Raw genomic sequence first — 23541 nt, forward strand, 5'->3', positions numbered from 1 at the left:
GGGGTTATCACAACAGTCTCCCAGTCCCACAGCAAGGCCCACAACAAACCCTGTTCCTAGCTGCGATGGCCTGCTGAATGATGAATGCACTGCCTGAGACGGATAATTCAGGGAGAAGAGCAAATCTGTAGGAAAGATGATAAACAAAGTAGAGTGTGAAGATGCCCATGGGATTTCCAACTGGAAACATGCAGTAGACAGCCACAGGGGTGGAACTTGAGCACAAGACAGAGGAAGAAGTTGGAGTTACAGACTCGGAGAAGAGCACAGAGGTGGGCGTGGAAGTCAAGAGAGTGGATGAGATCCCCTGAGGGAGAGAGTGAAAGGGAGTCTGAGGACAGAATCCCAGGGCCCACTAGTGAAGGCGTGGATAGAAGAGGAGAAGCCACTGAAGAAAACAGACAGATGGTGGCAGAGGTGGGGGCTGGAGACGTGGGATTTGGGAACAGAGACAGAGAGAAAAGAGGCTTCTTAGACACTTGCAAGATAGACGTCATCTCTATCCTCATTATTTCCCATGCCTGGAACCTCTAGATCTACATCCAATTCTTCTTGACAGTCAGAGATCTCTGTTGTTCTCAATCTCCATGGTTAAGTCTACAGAGTCAGAAAAGAATGTAGCCTCTCATCTGCTGCTTCCCCCAAAGATATGAGTCACCTCAAAACACCTCATGATGGGGCAGCTGACAACCACAGTGGAAAAAGCATCTCACCTTCTCTCTTGGTGGCTGAACGAAGTCTACTATTATACTTCTAATCAAGGCTAATGAGAAACTAAGCAGCTTTCTCAGTCACGCAGTTGATATATGTAATAGGTCCTTAGCAATGATCCAAGCTCTCATGACTATATTTAAGCAACTGTCTATGCCTAATGAAATGACCAGCAGAATGCTAACAAAGACGCTGGGCTTTAGTTCTAAGAAGTTCAGTGGCTAACTAGCTGTGCAAGCCACCCTGCACTCCATTTCCATTAGTGAGTAAAAATGTCGAACAAGTTGACGGCTCAAGTCTCTGACCACGACACAGTTTATCTTGATGCCATCAGAGGGGGCTTTAAGGTTGTGGAGGTCAAGGGACATTCCTACGAATCTTCTGTTCCTGCTTCCAGGGCAAAATACGTGGCCGTGGCTGAGGCAAGCTCTCTCCACAGGAAGGATGGGACCACTTCATTTTACTCAATCTTGCCTATTACCTTTCCTAATTTTCCACATCAAAAGAGCTAGAGCATGTGCAAGTGGAATCCACTCAGCTGAACCCAAAGAATTTGCTTTATATCGTATACTGCCCATGACGTTTCCTAACAAAACCATCAGTACTAGGTGCGGCAAACCACCATCAACAATAACATATTCTACTTCTGACTGACTGCCTGCCTCCTTCAACAAAGGCAAATACTGTACTGTGACCTCACATGCTAGATTAGAGCAACGGGTTCTTAATGTAGATGCAATTCTTGAGGCCTTTCTGAAAGATGCTTTTTGTCTCAAGTTGCTGTGCTACGAGATGAGAAATGAATACAGCAAGAACAAGTGCTATGAGCTCCAAATAATTAGAGGACAAATAGGAATGCAGACATATTAAAAGAAAATAATAAACTACTAGCCAAAATATTAATAGACACAAAAACATACCAGTGTTGCCACTAATACCCAACAGATATATTCTTTACTAGAGAGATCATTTAATGAGAAAGAAGGGACAATTTTAGACGTAAAAATAACCTAAAAGCTTGTGATCTACCTTGCATACATCGACAACTCTGCTATGAGATAGATAAAAATCAAACTGGGCTTCTTAAGGTTCCTCCCATCCCTCCCAAGGCCTAGGATGATGCATTAAACAGACGGGAGTCCCAATAAATAGTGGCTGAAGGAATTACCAAGTAAAATCTAGGAGGTAAGAAAATATGGCTTAGGGGAGGGGCAGGGCTTCACCCCAGAGTTAGGGAATAAAAAATATCTGGAAGAATAATGATGATAATAGCCAACATCTTTATCCTAAATGCCCGTCTGAATTTTACCAGAGCTATAGGAGGCAGGTGCTATTACTATCCCTGCTGGTTAGAAGAGGAGACACTGAGACATGAGGGTTAAATACTTTGCCCAAAGTCCTACGACAGGAAATGGAAGACTTTCTTCTAATGCAGGCTGTCGGGCTCACAGGCCAGCCTCTCAACTACTATGCAAGAAAAGACAAAGGTACAGAGTATGAACAGGCAAGTCAGAGAGGAAGAAGAAACCCTAACAGAAAAAAAATATACGAAAATGTTAAAAATATCACTACTAACAAGTGAAATATAAATTAAAGCACAGTAAAATAGTATTTTTCCCTCCTCTGATAAGGGAAAAACAGGAATGTGAATTGTATTAACCTCTTGGGAAAGTAATCTGGAAATATTTAAAGCATTAAAAAAATATAATAACCTTTGACCTAAAATTCCCATGTTGGAGAATTTCTCCTACTAAAATAAGTGCACAAGTATTTGATGTCATGTTGTTTACTGTGTACTGTTGGTGGAGGCTAAAAACTTAAAACAGACTAAATGTCCATCAACAGAGAGGTGGCTGAATAAACTGTGCAATACCCACAGGTGGAATATCACATAGATTACTTTTGTATAAGGTAGATTACAAGCTCACTATAAAAATGAGCAAACTAGATCCTCTACTGACCCAAGAGACATCTATGAAATATTCTTAAGTGAGAGAACAAATTTCAGAATAATGTATATAACATGAGCATATTTTTTAAAAATACCTAAAAAATCCTACATGTGTATACATGTGTTTCTATGAGCAATCAGTTTGGTGAAAGGGGAATCATGACAGGTTAACATCAGTGTCCTGAGGAAGGTGGGAATAGAGGATGAAGGGAAAGGATTAACTTTTCTTTAAATAACTGAGTATTTTTACTTATTATAGCAAACACATTTATTTTTCATTAAAAATTTTAACAAAGACAATAAAATAAATACTTGTAATGTGTACAGCACACAAAATACAGCCGTAAAAAAAATATTATCCCAAAGTCTACATAGTTTTTAGCACTTCTCAAAGTGACAGAAACCAGCTCTGCTCTTAACAATAACCCGTGGCCAGTCCATATCGTGGCAAAACAAACACTCTGTGACCACCATCCTGATCACAGTCCGCTGACTACTTTGGGTTCAGCGGAAAGGAGAATGGGAGAAAAATGGACACAGAAGATGGACAATGCACAGCCATTCTCTGTAGAAACCAGCGCTTGCTCAAAAGTCAAAGAAGAGAATGATTCACCTAAAACAAAGGCTGTTCCCCCACCCCTCCCACCTCATCCCGTAAACCCTCAATTCAACAACTAATGACACACCCTGACAAGGTTTTCTTCTTTGTCTTAAGAAGTAACTATGGACCAAATATTCAAGAGTTTCCAGAAAGTCTGCTGTCGGCTTTAGGTGCGCTCTGTGTCTTAAGTTTATTTGTGAGCAGAAAAGACAATCCAAAGTCAATGACTACAGCCAATAGCATCTTATTCTTGGGATGAATTATGAGAAAAATATTGTGTTGACTGTTGGGTCGATTTAAACAGAATGGGTTGGAATAGGAAGATTTAGCAAAATCCTTTGAGGCCAGAATATATGATATATTCTTTAATTTAAAAGGACTTCCGTTGGCCAGGCGCGGTGGCTCATGCCTGTAATCCTAGCACTCTGGGAGGCCGAGGCGGGTGGATCGCTCAAGGTCAGGAGTTCGAGACCAGCCTGAGCAATAGCGAGACCCCGTCTCTACTAAAAATAGAAAGAAATTATCTGGCCAACTAAAATATATATAGAAAAAATTAGCCGGGCATGGTGGTGCATGCCTGTAGTCCCAGCTACTCGGGAGGCTGAGGCAGTAGGATTGCTTAAGCCCAGGAGTTTGAGGTTGCTGTGAGCTAGGCTGACGCCACGGCACTCACTCTAGCCAGGGCAACAAAGCAAGACTCTGTCTCAAAAAAAATAAATAAATAAATAAAAGGATTTTCGTGATCTATTTCCATGACTTCCAAGATGTCTAACTCTCCTGAACCACCACCTCGCCCTCTGTGTCACAAAGCTACAATAAAGCATTACAGAATAAGGAGGCCCAGAAATGGAACCCCGGATGGCCTCACAAACACAACCGTAGCCAGTTCCTTTGCACTGTAATGCAATGATATCATTTTTTGGATTAGGATATAAGGAAAGAAGCACTTATTAAAGACTTGGTTCAAAAAATCAGAAAAGGTGTCTGTGAAACCATTTGGGTTCTGACGAGTTCCCCAACCCCAACAAGACTATAAAGTCTGAGACACCAAACTTTCTCCTGTGTTCAACTGTGGAAGACTTATCTGGAAAGATAGGTTCATTCACTTAAAAAGAAGTTATAAGGTAATAGGATATGAGCAATTTTGGATTAACAAGACACTCTGCTTCTCTTTCAGAACCACATGGGGAGACCAAATTAAGAGTGAGCTGCTGTTCTCTGAGTACAAAAAAAGCTCAAAAACAGAAAAGCTGTGGAAGAAAGTATAAGGTGGGAGCACAAGGGTTTTCTTCAGACTATCTTTATACAAGGAGGTGATATACATATTCCAATGTCACCTAAGATAAACGTAACCAGAGAAATTAAATAATTAAGTAATGAGATTAACCACCTGATCGTGTTACTCCTTGACTTTCTTTCTAGGGAAGAAATCAATTAACTGACTTGAACTACAGTTTGTGTATTTAATAAAAATATTTATAAGACTGATGCTATATATCCTGCTACATTTACAACAAAAATTGTTTGGTTCCATATTAGACAATAGGAGGAAAAGAACAGGTTTCAGGATAGATACAGGGTGTCCCTTAATATGAAAACAATAAGATGTTTAGTACTAAATGTACAAACATAAGTTCTGAGAATATACAAAATATTCTGAAAACCTAAGTCCCTATTGCTCACACCATAAGTAAAGGGCCCCTCCATAATATTCCAGAATGAGACATCGGTTATTTTTGCACTAAAACAACTTCCTGTCGGTCATATCCTGTTTGGCTATGTCTCAGTAATAGAAACAAAAGCCGGGGCAACAGGATGAGGGAGGCAGAAAGAGGAGCTGACCAGAGAGGAACCTGCCATTAAATGATACCTCCAACCACCTTCTGCCTTCCCCCATTGTTCTAGGCCTTTCTCTGCAATCTTACTTAACTGTGGCCCAGCCTCCCAGGCTGACCCTGTCTTGTGCCTTCCTGGCCTGGTACTGACCTCTTTAACTTTCTATCCCCTGACTTAACTCTCCTCCTTGCACTGCTCTCTCCCCCACCCCATCCCCTACACACATCTCTGATTTTGCACCAAGGGGCCCATTCCTCCTGAAAACAGGATAGATGACCAACAGTTACAGGCAACTTCTCCGCTTTCTCAACAGGTACAAATGATCCCGACCCCAGATACACTGCAGGGGGATGATAAACAGCTGAAATCACACTTTTGCTCAGGGCACAGGTCTGCGTGGTGCCTGGGCCACTGACTACGCACACCCGCACACCGCTGAGTAGGCCATTAAAAGGCAAAGCCCACAGACACAGACCCCTACTCCCAACACTCCTGACAGCAGCACGCTCAGTGAATGACAACACATCTTAGTTTTCTTCATTCTTTTTCCCTTCAGAAAATTATCTTCTGCCTTTTTCTAACCTTCTTAGATAAAAGTATTTTCACACACCTGAGAGATTTCCTCAATTATCCCAAGAATGTCTTTTGTGGCCCTAACCCCTCAATTCACATTCAACAATCAAGGTTCACATTACATTTGGTTTTTACACCTCTGTAGTCTCTTTGAATATCGAATTCTTCCCCCATCTGTTTTCTTTTTTAATAACATTGACTTTTAAAGAGTGTAGGCTGATTGCCTTATATATTGCCCAATATCCTGCATTTCTCCAGTTGTTTCCTTATGGTGTCTTTTAATTTGTGTCTGTATTCCCTGTACTTACTGTAATCTGGAAGTTAGGTCTAGAGGCTTGATTGGGTTCATGCTAGATGGTTTAGGCAAAAATATTTTATAGGTGAAACTGTGGTATTTTAAGTTTTCTACAAAGATTGTTTATTATTTGTGTTTAAGAAATAAATTTAAATTTATATTCCAAAAAATAAAAATAAATAAATAAAACACCTGAGAACAGGGCAGGGGACTCTAATGATTCTGTATTTTTCAGGCTTTGACCATTGCCCACAGTAAGAAATATGTTTGAATGTTCCCAACACAAAGGAAAGATAAATGTTTGAGGTGCTGGATATACCAATTATCCTGACTTGATCATTACACATTGTACACAGATATCGAAATAGCACATGTACCCCCCAAATATCTACAACTATTATATATCAGTAACAATATACAATACAGCATACCAAAAAAAGAAATATGTTTTACATTACAATGCAACACACACTGTATATGTGTGTATACATGTATATATATGTGAAATAATATCTATCACTATTAAGGGTAGTATACTTTTATATTCTCTATTCAATTCTATTCCACTTAAATTTTTTTTTAAACGTGGGTTACATAATGCTTAGCTAAAGAAGCCTGACACAAAGAGCACAAACTGTATGATTCCATCCATAGGAATGCCTAGAATAGTCAAAACTAACCTACTGCGATGAAGGTCAAAGTAACGGGAGTATCAGCCGGGAGCGGGTACAAGACAGTCTGCTGGGTGTTGTGAGTGGCCTATATATTGATCTGGGGGTAGTTATGTCACTGTACAAATGTGAACTCCAACAAGCTATCCAATTCATGCTTGGGCATTTTGCTCAATGTAAACTATGGCTCGAGTGCACATTTGGGAATAACACCAATTGGGTATGGGACAGAGGTGGGGGCTGGGGGGAGGGATGTGTGTATACCTACTTGATGAGTGCGATGCGCACTGCCTGGGGAATGGACATGCTTGAAGTTCTGACTGGGGGGGATGGGGTGGGGGGAGGGGATGGGTGTACACCTACATGATGAGTGCGATGTGCACTGTCTAGGGAATGGACACGCTTGAAGCTCAGACTCGGGGGGATGGGAGGCATGGGCAATATATATAACCTGAACTTTTGTATCCCCATAATGAGCTGGAAAAAAAAAAAATCCAGTCTTCCCCTCCTGGTGGCTGCCGTGGCCAGCCCCATAATCGTGTAACTAAGTCCTTACAATAAATCTCTTAATCTCTTAAAAAAAAAAATTAAAACAAACAATAAGAAGTCGGGCTGAAGTCAATTAAATTGATTTTATCAACTAAAATTGCTTCAGCTAACTTGGTTGTAACCTAAAGTTTAGAAATAGTTCTCAATATGTTAAATTTTTTAAAAAAGTGAAAACATAAGCACAAATATAATATGTACTTATATGTATACATATATCTACATGCATGTGTATTTACACATATATCATATATATACACACATATATAAAATATAAAATCTCCCTAGGTCTTAGGATCTAAAAACAGTGAATTATGTTGTTTACATAGCAAGAGAAGAAAGAAAGGGACAACTCCTACATGTCTTCACAAGAAAAAAACATCGATTTTTAATTAATCATTAGGCTCCAATGAGTCTTCTCCTACGTATCCATTCTGTTCACCCAGTTAAAGCAGAAAGTTACTTTCTGAGCTCTACAGTTTATCAAATATATTAACTGCTTCAACAAACTAAAACCCAAACAGGTTCCAACATTTTGTTTTGAGAACTCCCAAACATCCAGACACAGAATAGCAAAGCTCAGTGCAAAATAGGATACACAGAAGTTCCTAACAAGAAAACACAAACACACAAGCCAAAACTCTTCCCAGACTAGGAGGAGGTTAAAATGGTGGCACTAAAATTAGCTTTAATAGGCAGGTGCTAAAAAGATACTGTGGTAACAGTCAAGTCCCGAAGAAAAACAATGCTCTAAAGTCCCAGCCAAGGAGGGAGATTTTATATTTGAGAAGAGCCGTGTTGTCTTAAAATAAAGGTCAATGCTGAATGCTAGTCTATTTATAATCCTATATAGATAAACTATGTTTCTATTATAGTGTTTAAGATCTGGGTGTGTAGAGTCATTATTTCACTGTATTATCAAAAAAAGAAAAGAAAGGCAGTAACAGAGTAAGAATATAAAGGGCTAGAGAGAAGACAAAGATACTTCTCTCATTTAAAAAAACAATCGTTCATGGATACACACAAGGAGACAAGTACAAGCATATTCATTGTAGCATTGTTTATAATAGAAAAAAATGGTAATAATAAAACAGCTAAAGTAAAATGTTTACACCATTCAATAAAAGGGATGAACTAGATCCATATACCAGCTCAGATGGATCTCAACAAGGCTGAATTTTAAAAAGTGCAGAATAATACAAATCACATGTTAGCATTTATATAACATTTTTAAACATACAAAATAACACCATATATATCATTATGATAGACTGATTTGTAAAAGATTTAAAAAAATGAAATGGAAGTAAAACATAATAGTGCTTGGCTCTAGATGGGGTTTGGGAGGATGAAGAGAATGGAAATATGGATAGTGTTTTAAAAGAACTTACACTATAACTGATGTTTTATTTCTTTTAAAAATATGGAAGCTAAAAAGACAACATAGTAATAACATGTTGAATCTGGGTAGTGGCAGTGTGGTTGTTTTGCTTTTCTTTGTGCTTTTCAGTAACTTTTAAGTTTCTCAAAATTATAAAATGCAGGTAGAGCCTTTATTTTTTATTTATTTATTTATTTATTTTAATTGAGAGTGACCCAGGAACATTTTCTGTCATTCAGGCAATCTCTCTTTGGTGTAGTGGCCAGATTACCACATCCATCCTCTTTGAAATTGTGTCTATTAACTTAAATAAGGAGAAGCACGTGTATAAACATAGAAAGTACCATGTCATTATGAGAACATGTACCTAGGTATTTTGGTTATTTCTTCAATACCTATGATGTAGTATTAAATATTATTAGGGGAAAAACACTTAAAGAATACTAAAAAGAGAATACTTTGTAGGGTGCTTTCTGAAAAACAAACTGAAGTCTCAATTCAGGGCAGTACCACACTTCATGTAACCTCATATTCCAGTCAGAAAACAGACAGTGGTAATGACAACATAATCGTTATGATTTTAACAGATTCTATTCTGGACAAACTCATGACATGAGAAGTATTTTAATAGCATTCAATGAAGAGCAGATTGAAGATGATGTTACCTTGACAAGTTCAGGCAGGTAGCTATCTAAACCGGAACCAGAACCTTCCAATTTGCTTTGTTCATCATCTAAAATGGCAAAACAGATTATCTGAGTCACTCATAATTCAAAGTATTTTATTTAAAACAGGAGGAGGAAGCCTATTTCTTTTAGGTGTCCTTGAACAAAGTGGTCCTTAACTCGGGACACACACAGGAAACATCTGGGGGTACAGGGGTGCTTTGAAAAACTACTGACACCCAGGCCAGTGGTGAGCATCAAACATTTAACAGCTGATACAGCATGTACACTGTCTAACTGAACTGATACTAGCTATGAACAACAGCCCACAGGGACACACCCATCAAAAGTCAGACCTGCCCAGGCCCTACCCAAGGCCAACTACATTAGAATCTTTGGTGGGCCCGAGGAAACAGTATTTTCAAAAAGCTCCCAGGCACTTCTAGGGGGCAGCCAGGGTTGGGGAACTACCTAAAGACTTGAACTATAATATAACATGAATTGTCGATAACATAGCCAGACTTTTCTCACCAATTTAATCTGAGGCTCTCACCCATCCTAATTTTGTCTTAAAAATTCCAAAGGATCTTATTAATGACAACAACCATTACCAATATTTTACAACACATTGCAAATTGTATGCCAGGTACTTGAAATAACATTTTCTTATTTACTCTTTCCATCTGACCAGCAAGTTTTGTTTTTATTCCCATTTTATAGGTGAATAAATAGTGGCTCAGAAAACATGAGTAGTTTGCCCAAGGCTGCACAGCTGAAAAATGGTATGTAGGGGACTCAAACCCAGATCTTCCTCTCTGCATCCAAAGCTGTGGTTTCTCCTGTTACACTATGTCCACCTAAAAAATATTAGGGAGGTAAATTCTAATGTGACAAAATCTTTGCTGGCAGGCTACCTATAAAGATCTCATATCTGCCCCATCTCTCCTGTACTTGTGCAATACAGGTCTCCTTCCTATACCTGCCTGCCAAGAACAAAGAGCGTGTGTGCTCCTGGGGGAAGCCAAACCTACCCACCTTCATGAGAGTCTCCATTTCGCTTTTCTTGCATTGCAGCTTCAAAGTTGAGCTGGAGAATCTTATTGAGAGTTGCAATCCATTCTTCCATTTCCACTTCACTGTCTGCTGCCAGAAGATAACTACTTTTGTCCTGCATCTTGAGCTCAAAAGCAAACCGCCTGACTTTGTTGTTCTGAAATGGAAAAAGGATAAAGAGACATGTTTTTAAAGAATTGGAACTGCCATAAAATAATTTCTCTCATTGGCTGATGGGGCCATCTCATTGGCATTTCAGAACAAGCTATTTAAAACTGCAAGCCCCCTCCCCATGGAACCCAGGACTATCCACCCTCCTTGCTTTATCTGCTCCACAGTTTTATTTTTCCATCCCACTCGTTACCTGTTTTACATATTTATTTTATTCAACGTCTGTCCTGTCCAATGGAATGGAAGCTCCTCAAGGGCAGAGATTTTCCCTTCTTTTTGTTCAATACTACATCCCTAGTCTCTAGAACAGGGTCTGGCACATAGTGGGCACTTCAAAAATCTTTGCTGAATGAAATTTGATATAAAATTTTCATATTCCTTTAGCTTCTATTTTTTTTTTTAACAAGGTAGTATGTAGTACTGCATTTTAAAAAGCAAACCACTATCTATCAGTATGTTTGACTGACTTATCTGGAACTCTCTCATCATTTATGAATTCCAAAAGGAAGTTGGACTCCCTGCCATGGCCTTGCCTCATGCCCCAAGTTTTCATGCCTGTGAGAAGGTGACTGATTCAAAGTGCAAAGACAATAGTCCTCACGCAGTGCAAGATGGAGGATGGATGTACACTAGACCAGGACTTCTCAACCTTGGTACTACTGACATTTGGGCAGTCAATTCTCTGCCATGAGGGGCTGTCCTGGGCGTTGTAGGATGCTCAGTGACATTCCTGGCCTCAACCCACTAGATGCCAATAGTAGCACATCCCCGAATCATGACAATCAAAAATGTTTCCAGACACTGCCAAATGTCCTCTGGAGGGCCAAATCTCGCCAGGTTGCCCATACTAAATAGAGGTTCAGCTCTGAGGAACATGGCACAAGACTCCTTGTAAGCATAGGCTGGGAGATGTGAAATCACAAACTCCTGCCAACCTGAGGGTAGAACAGCCCCCTACACCCAGTAACATTCTAGCTGGTTATCCACAGTTCCCGAGGGAGCTCCTCAGTGGAGGTGTGGGGGACAGGACAACCCTCCCAAAGGTCTGTCTGTGTTTTCTGCAGCCTGGTTCTTAGAAACACAAAGCCAAGTGCTACTCCTGGCAAAGCCACACAAACTCTTGTGCACAGACTGTCTGCTGTGGGCTCAGTAATTGTTACCTGGATTTCACTAAGAATCAGAAAAGGAGTCAAAGGCTAGAAACAAAATGAGTTGTCTCCCCAGTGCCTCACATACTCACTATCATGAAAATAAAAAGTTAAAAGTGGGGGGGAAAACATTAGGCCTTGATTCTGTTATTCCTCTCTTTGAGCCTCAGTTTCCTCATCTGCAAAATAAGTATACTCAATTTCTAGGCTTCTAAAATACTTTTAAAAGTTTTAGTTTAGGCACTTCTTTGAGTTCATAGCACTAATCAACTGATTTTTTTTATAACATCCAAAAGTAATAATAATTTTTAAAAACACTTAAATCATGACTTCTGATGTTCGGTTTACAAACAGATATGGATTTTAATCTTTTCAAGCCTTACATACAATTTATTAAATGAAAAACACCATCAGCTACATCTGCAAAAACAATCTGAAGGAAGAGATTTCCACTGAAGTTAGAATCTTAGTTTTTGAAATGTACCCGAGAGACTAAGTAAAAGCTCAGGGCTGTTGTACTTACAAACATCTGAACACTGAGCCAAAGACATGCAACAAAACTCTCTCATAAAACAAAAATAATTACTTCCTACTTTTAAAGATGAGATTGCCAAATACATTTAGTTTTACTTTAACGTTTTTTTTAAGTCAATGCCAGAAAATTCAGTTAAAAGGTAACTTAAAGGTCTCCCAACTTAGGAATACAAATGAAAGGAAATTCCTACATGGGAATCCCACACAAGAAGTTAATTCACTGCCACTGATAAGTCACTCTGGTACTCCTTACTTCACACTGTCAATAAACACACTCTGACATAAGTCAGTTGTTCCTAGCGGCAGCTTTCAGCTGGGGCTGAACTGCTAGCTGAGAGATGTCCACGTACGGACGAGCTGTTGACTGAAAATAATTTTCAGTGAACATTAAGTAGTGCATTAGTTTTGATCTAGGACCCCATATACTTTCATGTAGTCTATCATTATTTTTTGGTACTGCACAGTGGTTTTTTAAATTCATTACAATAATTAAAGATACCAAGATTTAACTCAAATTCTGTATCTGTGGCTTTTTGAAAAACCAGATGATCTGACATTGCTGAGCCGGCAGTGCCGCCTGGCAACATCAGCTGAGCTGAGCAGCAGCTGCCCCTGTAACCCGGCACCAGGCCCCAGTCTGCCACAGTCCCCAGCATGCCCTATTGCTTTACAACCAGGCCTCTTCTGCCACCTCATCCACCTGCCTGACCCCTGCAGACATCTCATGCCAGACCCCTAACTTCCACCTCTGGCCACAATGAAGTAATAGGACCTGGATTTACTCTCCTGTCATCATTACTAGAAAACCGAACAAAATAGATAAGGGGCCACAGACAGTGCAGGCCTGTGATCCCTGATAAAAGGGAAATAAATAATGTCAGCCCCACACCACCTGAGCCTTCTGCCTGGAGTCGATATCTGGATCGTGGCACAGGAAGGGGAACCCAAACAGAGTCCTGCTGTCTTGCTGAGTTAAGAGACTGACCAGAGCTGGGAAGACCAAGGGGACCAGAGTGTGCAGGACAGAGTTTCCAGAATGAGGTAAAGATAAAAGAGCACAAAAGATAAAAGACAGCCAAACTTGGCAGAAACTCACTGAGCCACACACCCATTATGTGTGTACTTTCTATTTATCTGTCAAGCCTTAACAAAAAAAGTTTACCAAAAAAAATCAAAATCAAGACACAACAGCCTAAATTTCAGACCACTAGAGATAAAGAGATGATCACAAGACCACAAAGAACCGGGACTGAGAAGAACATCAGACTCCAAAGGACACTGGCACGTAGAAGGTCACAGAATGCCTCCGAAATTCCAAGGCAAAATGATTTCATTTTGAATTTTCTAACTGGCCAAACTACGAGTCAAGTGTGAATCCAAAAATGAAGATATTCACAGATAACCTAATGCTCAAAAAATTAATATCATACACAAAATTTCTCAGGAAGTTACCGGAGGATGTGCTCCTCAAAAACAAGAAAGTACAACAAGGAAGAGGAAGATATGGGATCCTGGAACCAGGGAATCCGACACAGGGAGGAGGCCAGAGGGAATCTCTAGGATGGCAGCTGTGTGGGCCAGAGAAAGGGATGCATCCAGATTAGAATAGGGAGGAGGGTACCAGGCACTAAAATCCTATCTACCAGCATAGGAAGGCATCCAATGTCCAAAGCTGATGAATTAAGAACCAGCCGTGAACATGCATGACCCAGAAATATGAAGGCAAACTTCAAAAGGAATAGTGAAAAAAGTTGAAAATGACTGTTTCAGGGGAGCAGGGAGCGCCTGGGTAGGGGTAATGCAGGGGTGAGGCACTTTTCCCACTACCCTTCAGCACCGCTGGACTGTTTGAATTAGATGAATGTATTCCTTGGGAAAAACGCACTTTAATGTTATGTAAACAGGTAAATACATAAACGAGAATACCTGTGGTCACTCGAGAAAGCTGTGCCCCTGCCTTTAGCCATACTGGCCCCACAAAACAGCCTCCTTACAGAAACGAGCTTCGGGCTGAGGTGATTAGCCACCATGGAGTCATGTTTAGGGGAGAATTCTCTGCTAACATGACTGCATCTTTTGTGAGGAGTTGTTAGGGAGACTGTTCGTTAATCAGAGAGCCCTCTGTCTGAGGACCCTCAGAGAAATGCCTGAGTGATCTTCATTCTTAGATTACTGGGCAGCTTCTGACTAATTGGATTCTCTGTGCCTTATGTGCACTGTGAATTGTGTCCACGTCCTGGTGGTCTACCCGTAGCAGGCGCGAGGCCTTCAAAACATGTGCTTCTTTTCCTTAATTCTATTTTATCTCGCCCCATCCCAACCCCTTGTTCATCTTTCTGCTTTCACTCCCACTTTAAATTGATGCTGTCCTATGTTTTATGCATCCCTGTAAGCTGCTGCCTTAAATCTTCCTGGAAAACAGCAAGGGAGTGGGTGGAAGGATGGAAAGATGAACAGACAGATGGAGAGATGGACAGATGATGGGTGGGGAAACCAGCAACCTGCTTTTAAAGACAACTATAAAAAGATATGGAAGGATGCACACCAAACTGGTAACAGCTCCCTGGGAAAGGCAGAGATGGGAGGAGGGGAGAGGGAGTCAGGACTTTCGCTTTATCTGCACTGTCCAATTTTTAAAAATAAGAATATGTTCATTTGTTATATATAATTAAAGATAATTTTTAAGAATAACTCTACAAGTACAACAACACTACGATACCAAAACTATCTCATAGTGACCGAATGCTTACCATCTGCTGGCACTGTTGTAAGCTCTTCATGAGTATTAATTAATTAATCCTCTCAGTAACCGTAGTTGGTACCATCATTATCCCTACTTAACAAATGAGGAAACTGAGGCACAGAGAGGTTAAATAACATCCCCAAGGTTACACAGCTGGTAAGTGGTAGAGCAGGTATTCAAAGTCACGTTGCTTCAAAACCCAACTGTTTGCTGATATGCTACACTGCCACTGGAACTATGGTGACAGTCATAACAGTCACCACTGAGACACTAGAGCTGTTCTAAATATTTCCACGTGTTGACTCATCCAATCCACTTATTTACCCTATTAATGACATTATCATTATCCAGATTTTTCAAATGAAGAAACTTTGGGTAAGGAGTCTGTCCAAGATCACACAGCTGAAAAGTGGCCGTGGCAGGTTTTAAACACAAGAACTTGTGTTCCAGAGCACTCGCCCGTGCCACAATGTCATCTGCCTCCATGTTATCCCTGCCCATCTTCTACAATGATGAAAAACAAGCTTTTCCTTAAGTTAGGTATTTGTCCCATGAGTATTGTATTTTGGAAGTGTTTGCTTAAACCTGCCAATTCACAAATAGTACTACTGCAGATAAGAAAACCTGATGACAAAACTCTTTTCATATTTACCTGAACCACACCCATACAGGAATCCAGAAATATCGATCCTTTCGGTTCTTTGGAGATCTTTTCATCTTTATAAAAATTCAAATTATAGGATCCATCACCAAGTTGAATCAGGTGGAAAAAACGTCTCTTAAATGACTGGAAGAAAAATAAACACACACAGCTATTCCTTCAAAATGAAAAGAGTCACAATCTCTACCATTAACCCACTTATGACCACACGCATACATAAAAACTGTTTCAGTTCTCTCCAAAACCAACCCCGCTCCAGCCGACGCTCGAGGTAACTGGATGGGTTATGACTCCCCAGCACATCCAACAGTCTCACTGCGTTTCAGTTCTGTGGAGGTGGCTGCCTTAACATCCACGGGTCATTTTTCTCACCCACAGAATCTGAAATTTTACATAACCACCCAAAAGCAGTGCGGGGACTTGCAATTTGGAACGCAGCACAGAAGGATGGAAACTTTCTCTAAACTCCCCAGGGCTTCTTGCTCACACAGAATAGGAACTATTTTCTGCCTCGTGACGCTGAGCGATTTTCCAGCCCTGGGATTATGACAGTCACATTTCCCCTCATTTAGTTTTCACCTTCCTGTTCATCCTTCCTCCCTTCTATTGTTTCTTTTCTCTTTATTCCTAATCCTGATCTTTCTCTGGTCCTCCTTCTCTCCTGGATAGCTTCTTAGACTAGTTTTACTTTTTTCTTTGCAACCCTCTTGCAAGTTAACAATTTTCCTTTTCAGTTCTCAATTTTTGCTTTACTCGACTTTGCCGCAGTGCACCTCCACAGAAGTGCTGAGGTCTAGCATGATAAACAGCCCCCTCAGTGATGTTCTGGGAGGTACCAAGGAGCATTTTTCAGTTCACACAGAGAAGAAAGCCTACATAAGCAATGCACCTTCACACCAGCCCAGTAATAGTTTCTTCGTGCTGGTGCTCAGAGGGCGGTGGGGGAAGTGGGTGGACAGGGCTGTCCCAATGGGGGTGCTGCCATCAGGGAAGCATCCTAGTAAACAGACAATGTCCCTTTTGTCAGGAAGAACAGCATGTCCATTCATCGTGGGCATTGTTCTCAAGACCTATGGCAGAAAGGGTTTCACGGGAGGGGAAAGCAGGGTACAGGCCTCCTCACCCTCATGGTCACACTGATGGCAGTGTTCATGTTGCCTTTGTACAGCCACCCATGCTTGGTGATTCCACCCTTCTGAGATCCAAGGGAGGCAGCATCCTGGGAGAAAAGGAAAACACCACCACAATCAATCTCCCGTTACCACCGAGGAGACTCGCTGTGAGCTTGGTCAGTGGGAAAATCATCCCCTCTTTGTCAAGCTGTCCATCACCCCTTTAATGGAGGAACTACTGACACAAATGCCTACAAATCACGTTAAAGTCCACTCAGCAGTAAAAGAGAAGACCAGCCTACATTCCTGAAAACCCCATTCCATTAAAGGCAAAGCAAGCTCCAGTCCAAATTTTTATGTTTAAGTGTTTAATGAACCACGGAAAGTACATACCACACTTGACCACTCTAGTTGGAAGGTCCTCCCTGGTTCCATGAAAAATGTTTTCAAATTACACTCCCCTATAGTTGGAGGACAAAAGCAAATTCCTGGAAAACTTCCCAGAGGCTTAGTTCAGGGAAAGGTGAATAAAGAAAGAGAGGAAATGTAAGCAATACAGAAAGGAGAGAGAAAATGATGGGGCAAAGGAAAAGAAGAAAGAGGGGCAAGAGTATAAGCAGGAACAGAGGGCAAGAGGGGAGCTAGAAAAGTGAAGAGGAAAGCCAGAGAAGCAAAGAAACATGCTTTTTCAAGTTCAGACCCCACACCATGAGATCTGGGTTTACGAAAGTCGGCATGGAGCTGCTACTGCTGCTAAAAATGTTAGGCATATATTTGTACATACAACAAACAGACAGATAAAACACATGCACAGACAATCCTGCAATTCTTTCGTAATCAAATGGACAATGGCAGAAAGACACATCCTATGTTTTGTTTTAGGCCATCTCAATATTAATTTTAGTACTTTTATTGTTATTAACAGTAATACTTTCCCTGTCTAGGACTTTACAATGTATTGTATGCCCTTCCACGCCTTATTTCAATTGGTCCTCCTGTCACTATTAGTCCCAATTGGCACCAAGTTCTCAAGACCTTGTTTATTGTAAATGACCACTTACTTTTCTCAGAATTATATCAAAAGTGGTTTCTAAAACAATTTGCTATATGGACATTATTAAAGTTCATCAATGACTGGTGTTATGGTTCAGCTGACATTTTAGGGGGGAAAAAATGGAAAAACCTAAACTCACAATGGGGCATCCAATATCTAAGGGGGAGAATGAGAAATGCAGAGATGGGCAGCACATCTTTTTATGTCTCCCTTATTCAGTTATACACTCCTCTAGCCATAATCTTTTCTCTAGGAGCAGAGAGAGTGGGCTTGATAAAACCAGATTTCACTAAAAGCAATCACTGAAGAAACAGCCATTTAAAAATCTACTGGCTGGCAATTCGTTTCAATATATCCTGTTGAAAAACAACCTAAATTTAAAGTCTAAGTAATCTTGATATCTTTTAACAATGTAGCCAAATCTGATCCAAGTCTTTGAAAATGATCCCAGAACAAATAAACACAACCAGAAGAACATGAAATGCTAAGCAGTCAAGTTGAAACAGAGATCTTATTTCAATCAATCAAATAATACGTTTTTTAAAATTCTTCCCGTTTCATGTAACACTCCAATTCTTGTTTTGGCTAAATATTGGTAATTTTCTAACGAATCTTCTAAGTCTGTAACAATCAATGTTTAGGTCTAAAGCGAGAAGAGAAGCAATGGTAAGCAGGTGTCCCACCTCATCTTTGTCAGCCTCCTCGTCAACTTCATAGACATGAACTGGAAGTTTATCCAACTTGGCCACTTTGCTTTAAAAACAAGAAAGAAAACTTGTTTTATAATTGCCTAGTCAGTGCACAGGCTTTGCATTTCTTCCTCCATCAGAGGAACCAGCCTTTAATAAATCCAAAGCTGGCCCGCTCAGATAAAGAATAAAACAATCAGTGCCCTTGCTACCTAAAGTGGGTGAGCCAAGAAACCTGAGTCAGAAAGCTCCAAAAAGCTATGTAAAAGAGACAACATAGCTTGTTGGGAGTTAGTAGACATGTTAAAAATAAGGAAGTGGATTAGTTATTAATAAATAAAGACTTGGTACAATAATTTTTAATGCAAAGTTTATGAGCAAAAGTAGAATGTGGCATCACTGCATTTAAAGTGATTAACAATTATGGAATTAACCATAACAAAAGCAAGACACCAGTAACAACAGCAGCCAGCCTTTATTAAATGCTTATTATGTGCCAGGCCCTGTGATGTGTACTTTACATGTATTCTCTCATTCAATCCTTTAGATGGTGGAGACTTATTAAGACCATTTAACAGATAAGGAAACTGAGGCTTACAGAGGGCAGAGTTGACCCAGGCAGAACACAGAATCTATGTTCTTCACCATGGTTACAATCCTCTTGCTCTTCCTCATCACACATTTGGAAATTCTTATGAATGCCACAAAGTGAAATCTATCAGCAGTCTATCATCTAGAAAGTACACCGTATCTCAGAGTCTCTTAGCTTCCAACCATGAGGATATGAACAAAACAATAAAGATGGGTTTAGCCAATCAAATGGGAAGAATTTTAAGATCCCCAAATGAGGACTGGGTAAATACAGAACTAAAAAGAGCATGCCCATCTGGAGAAGATAATGTTAGGAGGGAGTGTTCTCGGCTGAGGTTTAAAAAGAAGCAATTGGGGAGTTGGCTGAACACTCCTAAGGAGTGGCAGAGCCACACAAAGAGGAAAAACAAATAGCTAGGTCCCCTGAGAATACTATAACGGCTCAAACTCACAGATGCAACACAAAGAAAAATATATTAATCGGGTATCAAGCAATATTTTCATTTGTGACGGCTACTTTTCAAACAGTACATTGCTTTCAATTTTCACAATCAACTAGACTTCAATCTGCCAGCTGCAATGGTTTGGATATGATTTATTTATCCCCATCAAAACTCACTGAAATTTGATCCCCAATGTGGTGGTGCTGGGCCTAGCGGGAGGTGTCTGGGTCAGTCACAGATCCCTTCTGAAAGGCTCAGTGCTCTTTTCACAGTAGTGAGCGAGTTCTTGTTCTGGTGACAGGACTAGTTATCTTGAAAATGGGTTGTTAGAAAGCAAGGTTCTTCCTCCTCCTGTTTGGTTCCCCTTTGTACCAGCCCACTTCTCCTCTGATCTTCTCCACCATGTTTTGATGCAGTACAAAAGCCCTCACTAGACGCTGAGCAGATGCCAGCAACATGCTTCTAGTACAGCCTGCAGAATTATGAGCTAACTAAACCTCTTTTCTTTATAAGTTACCCAGTCTCAAGTATTCTGTGAAAGCAACACAAAATGGACCAAGACATTACCTATACCATTTCAGGATGTACTGTTTTATAACAGTCTCTACCAATCCCTGATTCACTTTAACTACCACTAATCAGTATAAACACGTTTGCTTTTGGTATAACCTAGAATGAGTTAATGCTTCAAAGGAGGTAAAGAAATTTAACTGGGAAAATACTTGTTTCTTGATTTACTATTTTTTAACATAAAATATAATATGTCCTTTATAAGTCTCTTCATCTAAATATTCTTTTTTAACAAAAAAAAAACCACACTGCAGCATACTTCAATACACTTATATTTTCTTTGTTTTGTATTTCTCAATGAAAAAATTTCATCTATTTATGTTTTGTCGGTGGTAGCCTGAAAAGAATCGCTGGACATAATTAAACTACCCACGTGTTTATTACCACCTACCAATACCAGAGTACTGTGTTTGAGTCTTATCATCAAAGGCCCTGTAAACAGTAGCTACACCCTATACACACAAACCATCTAGAAATATTTTCTCCAATTACTCTGATTGCATATGAAGTTATGTTCCTCCCTGAGCATTTCAAGTAAAAAGACTTTTCCCGATGTGTTTAACTCCATCTTGTGTGGTCTGATAGTTTACTCACTTTGGAAGCTGTCGAAACTCTCCTGAGTAATCTTCATATTTATAGTTCACAAGATGCCAGTCAGAGTTGTAGGTTTTGATGCACTATTGGGAAGAGAAGAGGGATTAAAAAGATAAAAAGAAAAAAGAAAGATATGTGATGACTTTTGGAAAACATTTGGGAAGGTTTGTGAAGGCACACCCACATGAACATCAAAAAAGTTCTTTCCCACCACCAGAGTAACTCCTGGAAGCTTAAGACTTTGAACCACTAAACATTACCCTTGGGAGCTATATCACTTTATCATGGATCTTACATGGAGACAAACTTCACCTAACTTTGTGTCATTTACATAACAACGTACTGTGCTTCAGACTAAGCACTTGGTGCTTAAGAAGCTAGTGGCTTCTACTAGGACATGAAAATGATTAGAAAGTGTGAACCTAAAGACATTTTTACTAATATTAGAACTAGCTGTTAGTTAATATTATCATAAATTTGCCTCAGTTTTTCTTTCTATCCATAAGGAACAGAGTAAGGTCATTAGGAGGAAAGATTTAGATTCCATTTCATAGTGGCACCATGACATTTTCATCCGTGTGTGTATACAGAATATATAATGTATGCGGCACTGCTCTGTAAAGGATTCTATCAGTGACATTAACCTGCACAGATCACATTTAAACTACCTCTACCTGACAGATTCAATGGCCCAGCATGGTGTCTTTCATTCATCTATCCATGAGAGATCTACCCATCTACTCATTGTGGTTCCTTATAATTTTAAATATTTAAACATTATAATTATCTTTCTTCCCCATTTTGCCTAAGATATTAAAATCTGAGCAATCAGATGCTCCATTCATAAATGCATTCAACATAGAGAAGTTAATGCTTATAGACCCATGAGGATCCAGCCAGTAGTGTGTAGATACTTAAGATTGTAATGCCCCATCCGCCAGATCTTCAAATATGAGTGAGTCAGAACCAACAGGTGAAGAGTTTTAGTAACATTAGCTTAGTTGAAATGAGTCAGCTCTTGACTGCACATATGTAGACTTCAGTATGAAAAAAAAATGAATGCATAAATGAAAACATATATAGATAAATGTATTTATGCCTTGCCTAGTTTATTTGACTCTGGCTGTAACTAACATCATGAACAAAGTCTCTATTCTGCTTATTTCACCTCATATTTATACTGTCATCCTTTTATCTATGTCATAGCCTATGCCTGAAGGCCTTCTGGAGCAAACTCCCCTCCATCCCCAAACTCATGAAAATACTAACAGCAACAACAGCAAAATAAGAAAGTGCTTATTTTGTGCCAGGCTCTATGATAAGTATTCTTCACTTGCAAGGGTGCGAAGGGAAGGTAGCGTAAGACTTTTACATTATCATTCTCAGAGGTGGAATAAATAGCAGAGTTAAGAGCAGAGTCAGATGTGGGAGCTGACCAACTTTTCAATTTTGTTATTATGCAGTTACAAATATTTTTAAATGCAATTTTATTCTTGAAAATGCTTTTCTAAATTTCTCAAAGCATTTTCACATATAGAACATTACATACACTTACAACTGCATTCCAAAAGCAATATGATTTCAGAATTATCCACAGTTTTAGATTTTCCCAATCCTGCCCCTAGGTTCACCAGCACATCTAAGTCAGGCCAGACTGCATATGACACAGTCTAGAGGACACTGTCCTAGTCACTTTATACAGCTATGATGGTTTTCCATCACACACTGCAATTACATTCAGGCCATTCTGAAGTACAAAATATACCTGCCCAATTGAAAACTAAATAAATAGGCAGAAACTTGTATACATCATGAATGCATTTATGAATGGAACAGGAATGCCCAGATTTTAACATGTTAGGCAAAACAGGTAAGAAAGATAATTATAATGTTTAAATATTTAAAATTTTAAGGAATCACAAAAACCACAATTAACCAAGTACCTAGAGATTCATTCATTTAGCAAGCTACTGTTGACTGTCTACATAGCAAGCGCTGGCTAAATTCCAAGGCAGAAGCATAGAATAAGGCAAACAAGCCCCACCCCTCTGGGGATGTAAGTCTGGGGAATAATAGGTTCCATTAGAAATCCGTATCCAAAGAAGTGCACCTCCAAAAAGACAGGGATATGACTGATCACATGATTAACCTTTCAAGCTTGTGAAATTCAGCAATATTTTGAAGTTACACTGGAAGGTTTTTGGAGTTATTTTTTTAAACCCATTAGGTCACTGTCCCGGATCAGAGGATGGAGAGGAAGTGATGTTCACTCCACCCAAGTGGAAGGGTCCCAAAGCACTTAGTTATGTTGGCTCCAGCAGCATGGGATGAAGCGGTTATTGCTCAACCTGTAGTGATTAAAGAACTTAACGGAGAGTTATCCCTCAAAAGCCATATTTTTTTAATCACTCGGGAGAACTAAGTTAGTAATTAATAATTTTGCCACATGCTTTAAAACAGTATCAACAAACTTTGTGCAAAAGGCCACATAGCAAAAATTTTCAGCTTTGAGGGTCAGTCATCTGGTGACAATAGCCATTGTAAACAAACAGGATAGCTACATTATAATAAAATTTTATTTACAAGAATAGGCTGTAGGCCAGATTTTGCCTACAGGTCATACATAGTCTGTCACCTCTTGCTTTAAAACACTTATGGCCACCACTTACATAAACATATCTGACTTTGGAATTATTTGTTTGGAATTAATTTTACTAATATTTACTAGTATTTTACAAACTAGGTAAGACAAGAAGTTACCTTTTCAGAAGGATGAGGGAACACACTTTAAAAAATTTTAAATACATATCTAATTTTTCAAAAATCTCAACAGAAACTACATATTGTTATTTAGTTGGTCTTCACTTATAAAAGCATAGCTTCCTTGTAGTGGGCAATTCTATTGATTGACGTATTTATTACCTAAATATCAACTAGAAAAATGAGGA

General features: G+C 39.6%; 1 protein-coding gene across 12 annotated transcripts in view; it reads right to left on the bottom strand.

Moving 5' to 3' along the window:
• Positions 1-23541, bottom strand: part of DOCK9 (dedicator of cytokinesis 9) — a 267093-nt gene that overhangs the window by 102367 nt on the left and 141185 nt on the right. For all 12 annotated transcript variants that reach the window (XM_069467604.1, XM_069467598.1, XM_069467602.1 and 9 more), the window contains exons 4-9: positions 20594-20676; positions 18390-18459; positions 16664-16759; positions 15532-15666; positions 10266-10440; positions 9231-9298 (exon numbers count right to left, since the gene is read on the bottom strand). In XM_069467604.1, the coding sequence (XP_069323705.1) occupies positions 9231-9298; positions 10266-10440; positions 15532-15666; positions 16664-16759; positions 18390-18459; positions 20594-20676 (627 nt within the window). The remainder of the gene's footprint in view (positions 1-9230; positions 9299-10265; positions 10441-15531; positions 15667-16663; positions 16760-18389; positions 18460-20593; positions 20677-23541) is intronic.

Source organism: Eulemur rufifrons, chromosome 4 (assembly GCF_041146395.1).
Source record: "Eulemur rufifrons isolate Redbay chromosome 4, OSU_ERuf_1, whole genome shotgun sequence".
Classification (NCBI taxonomy): domain Eukaryota; kingdom Metazoa; phylum Chordata; class Mammalia; order Primates; family Lemuridae; genus Eulemur; species Eulemur rufifrons.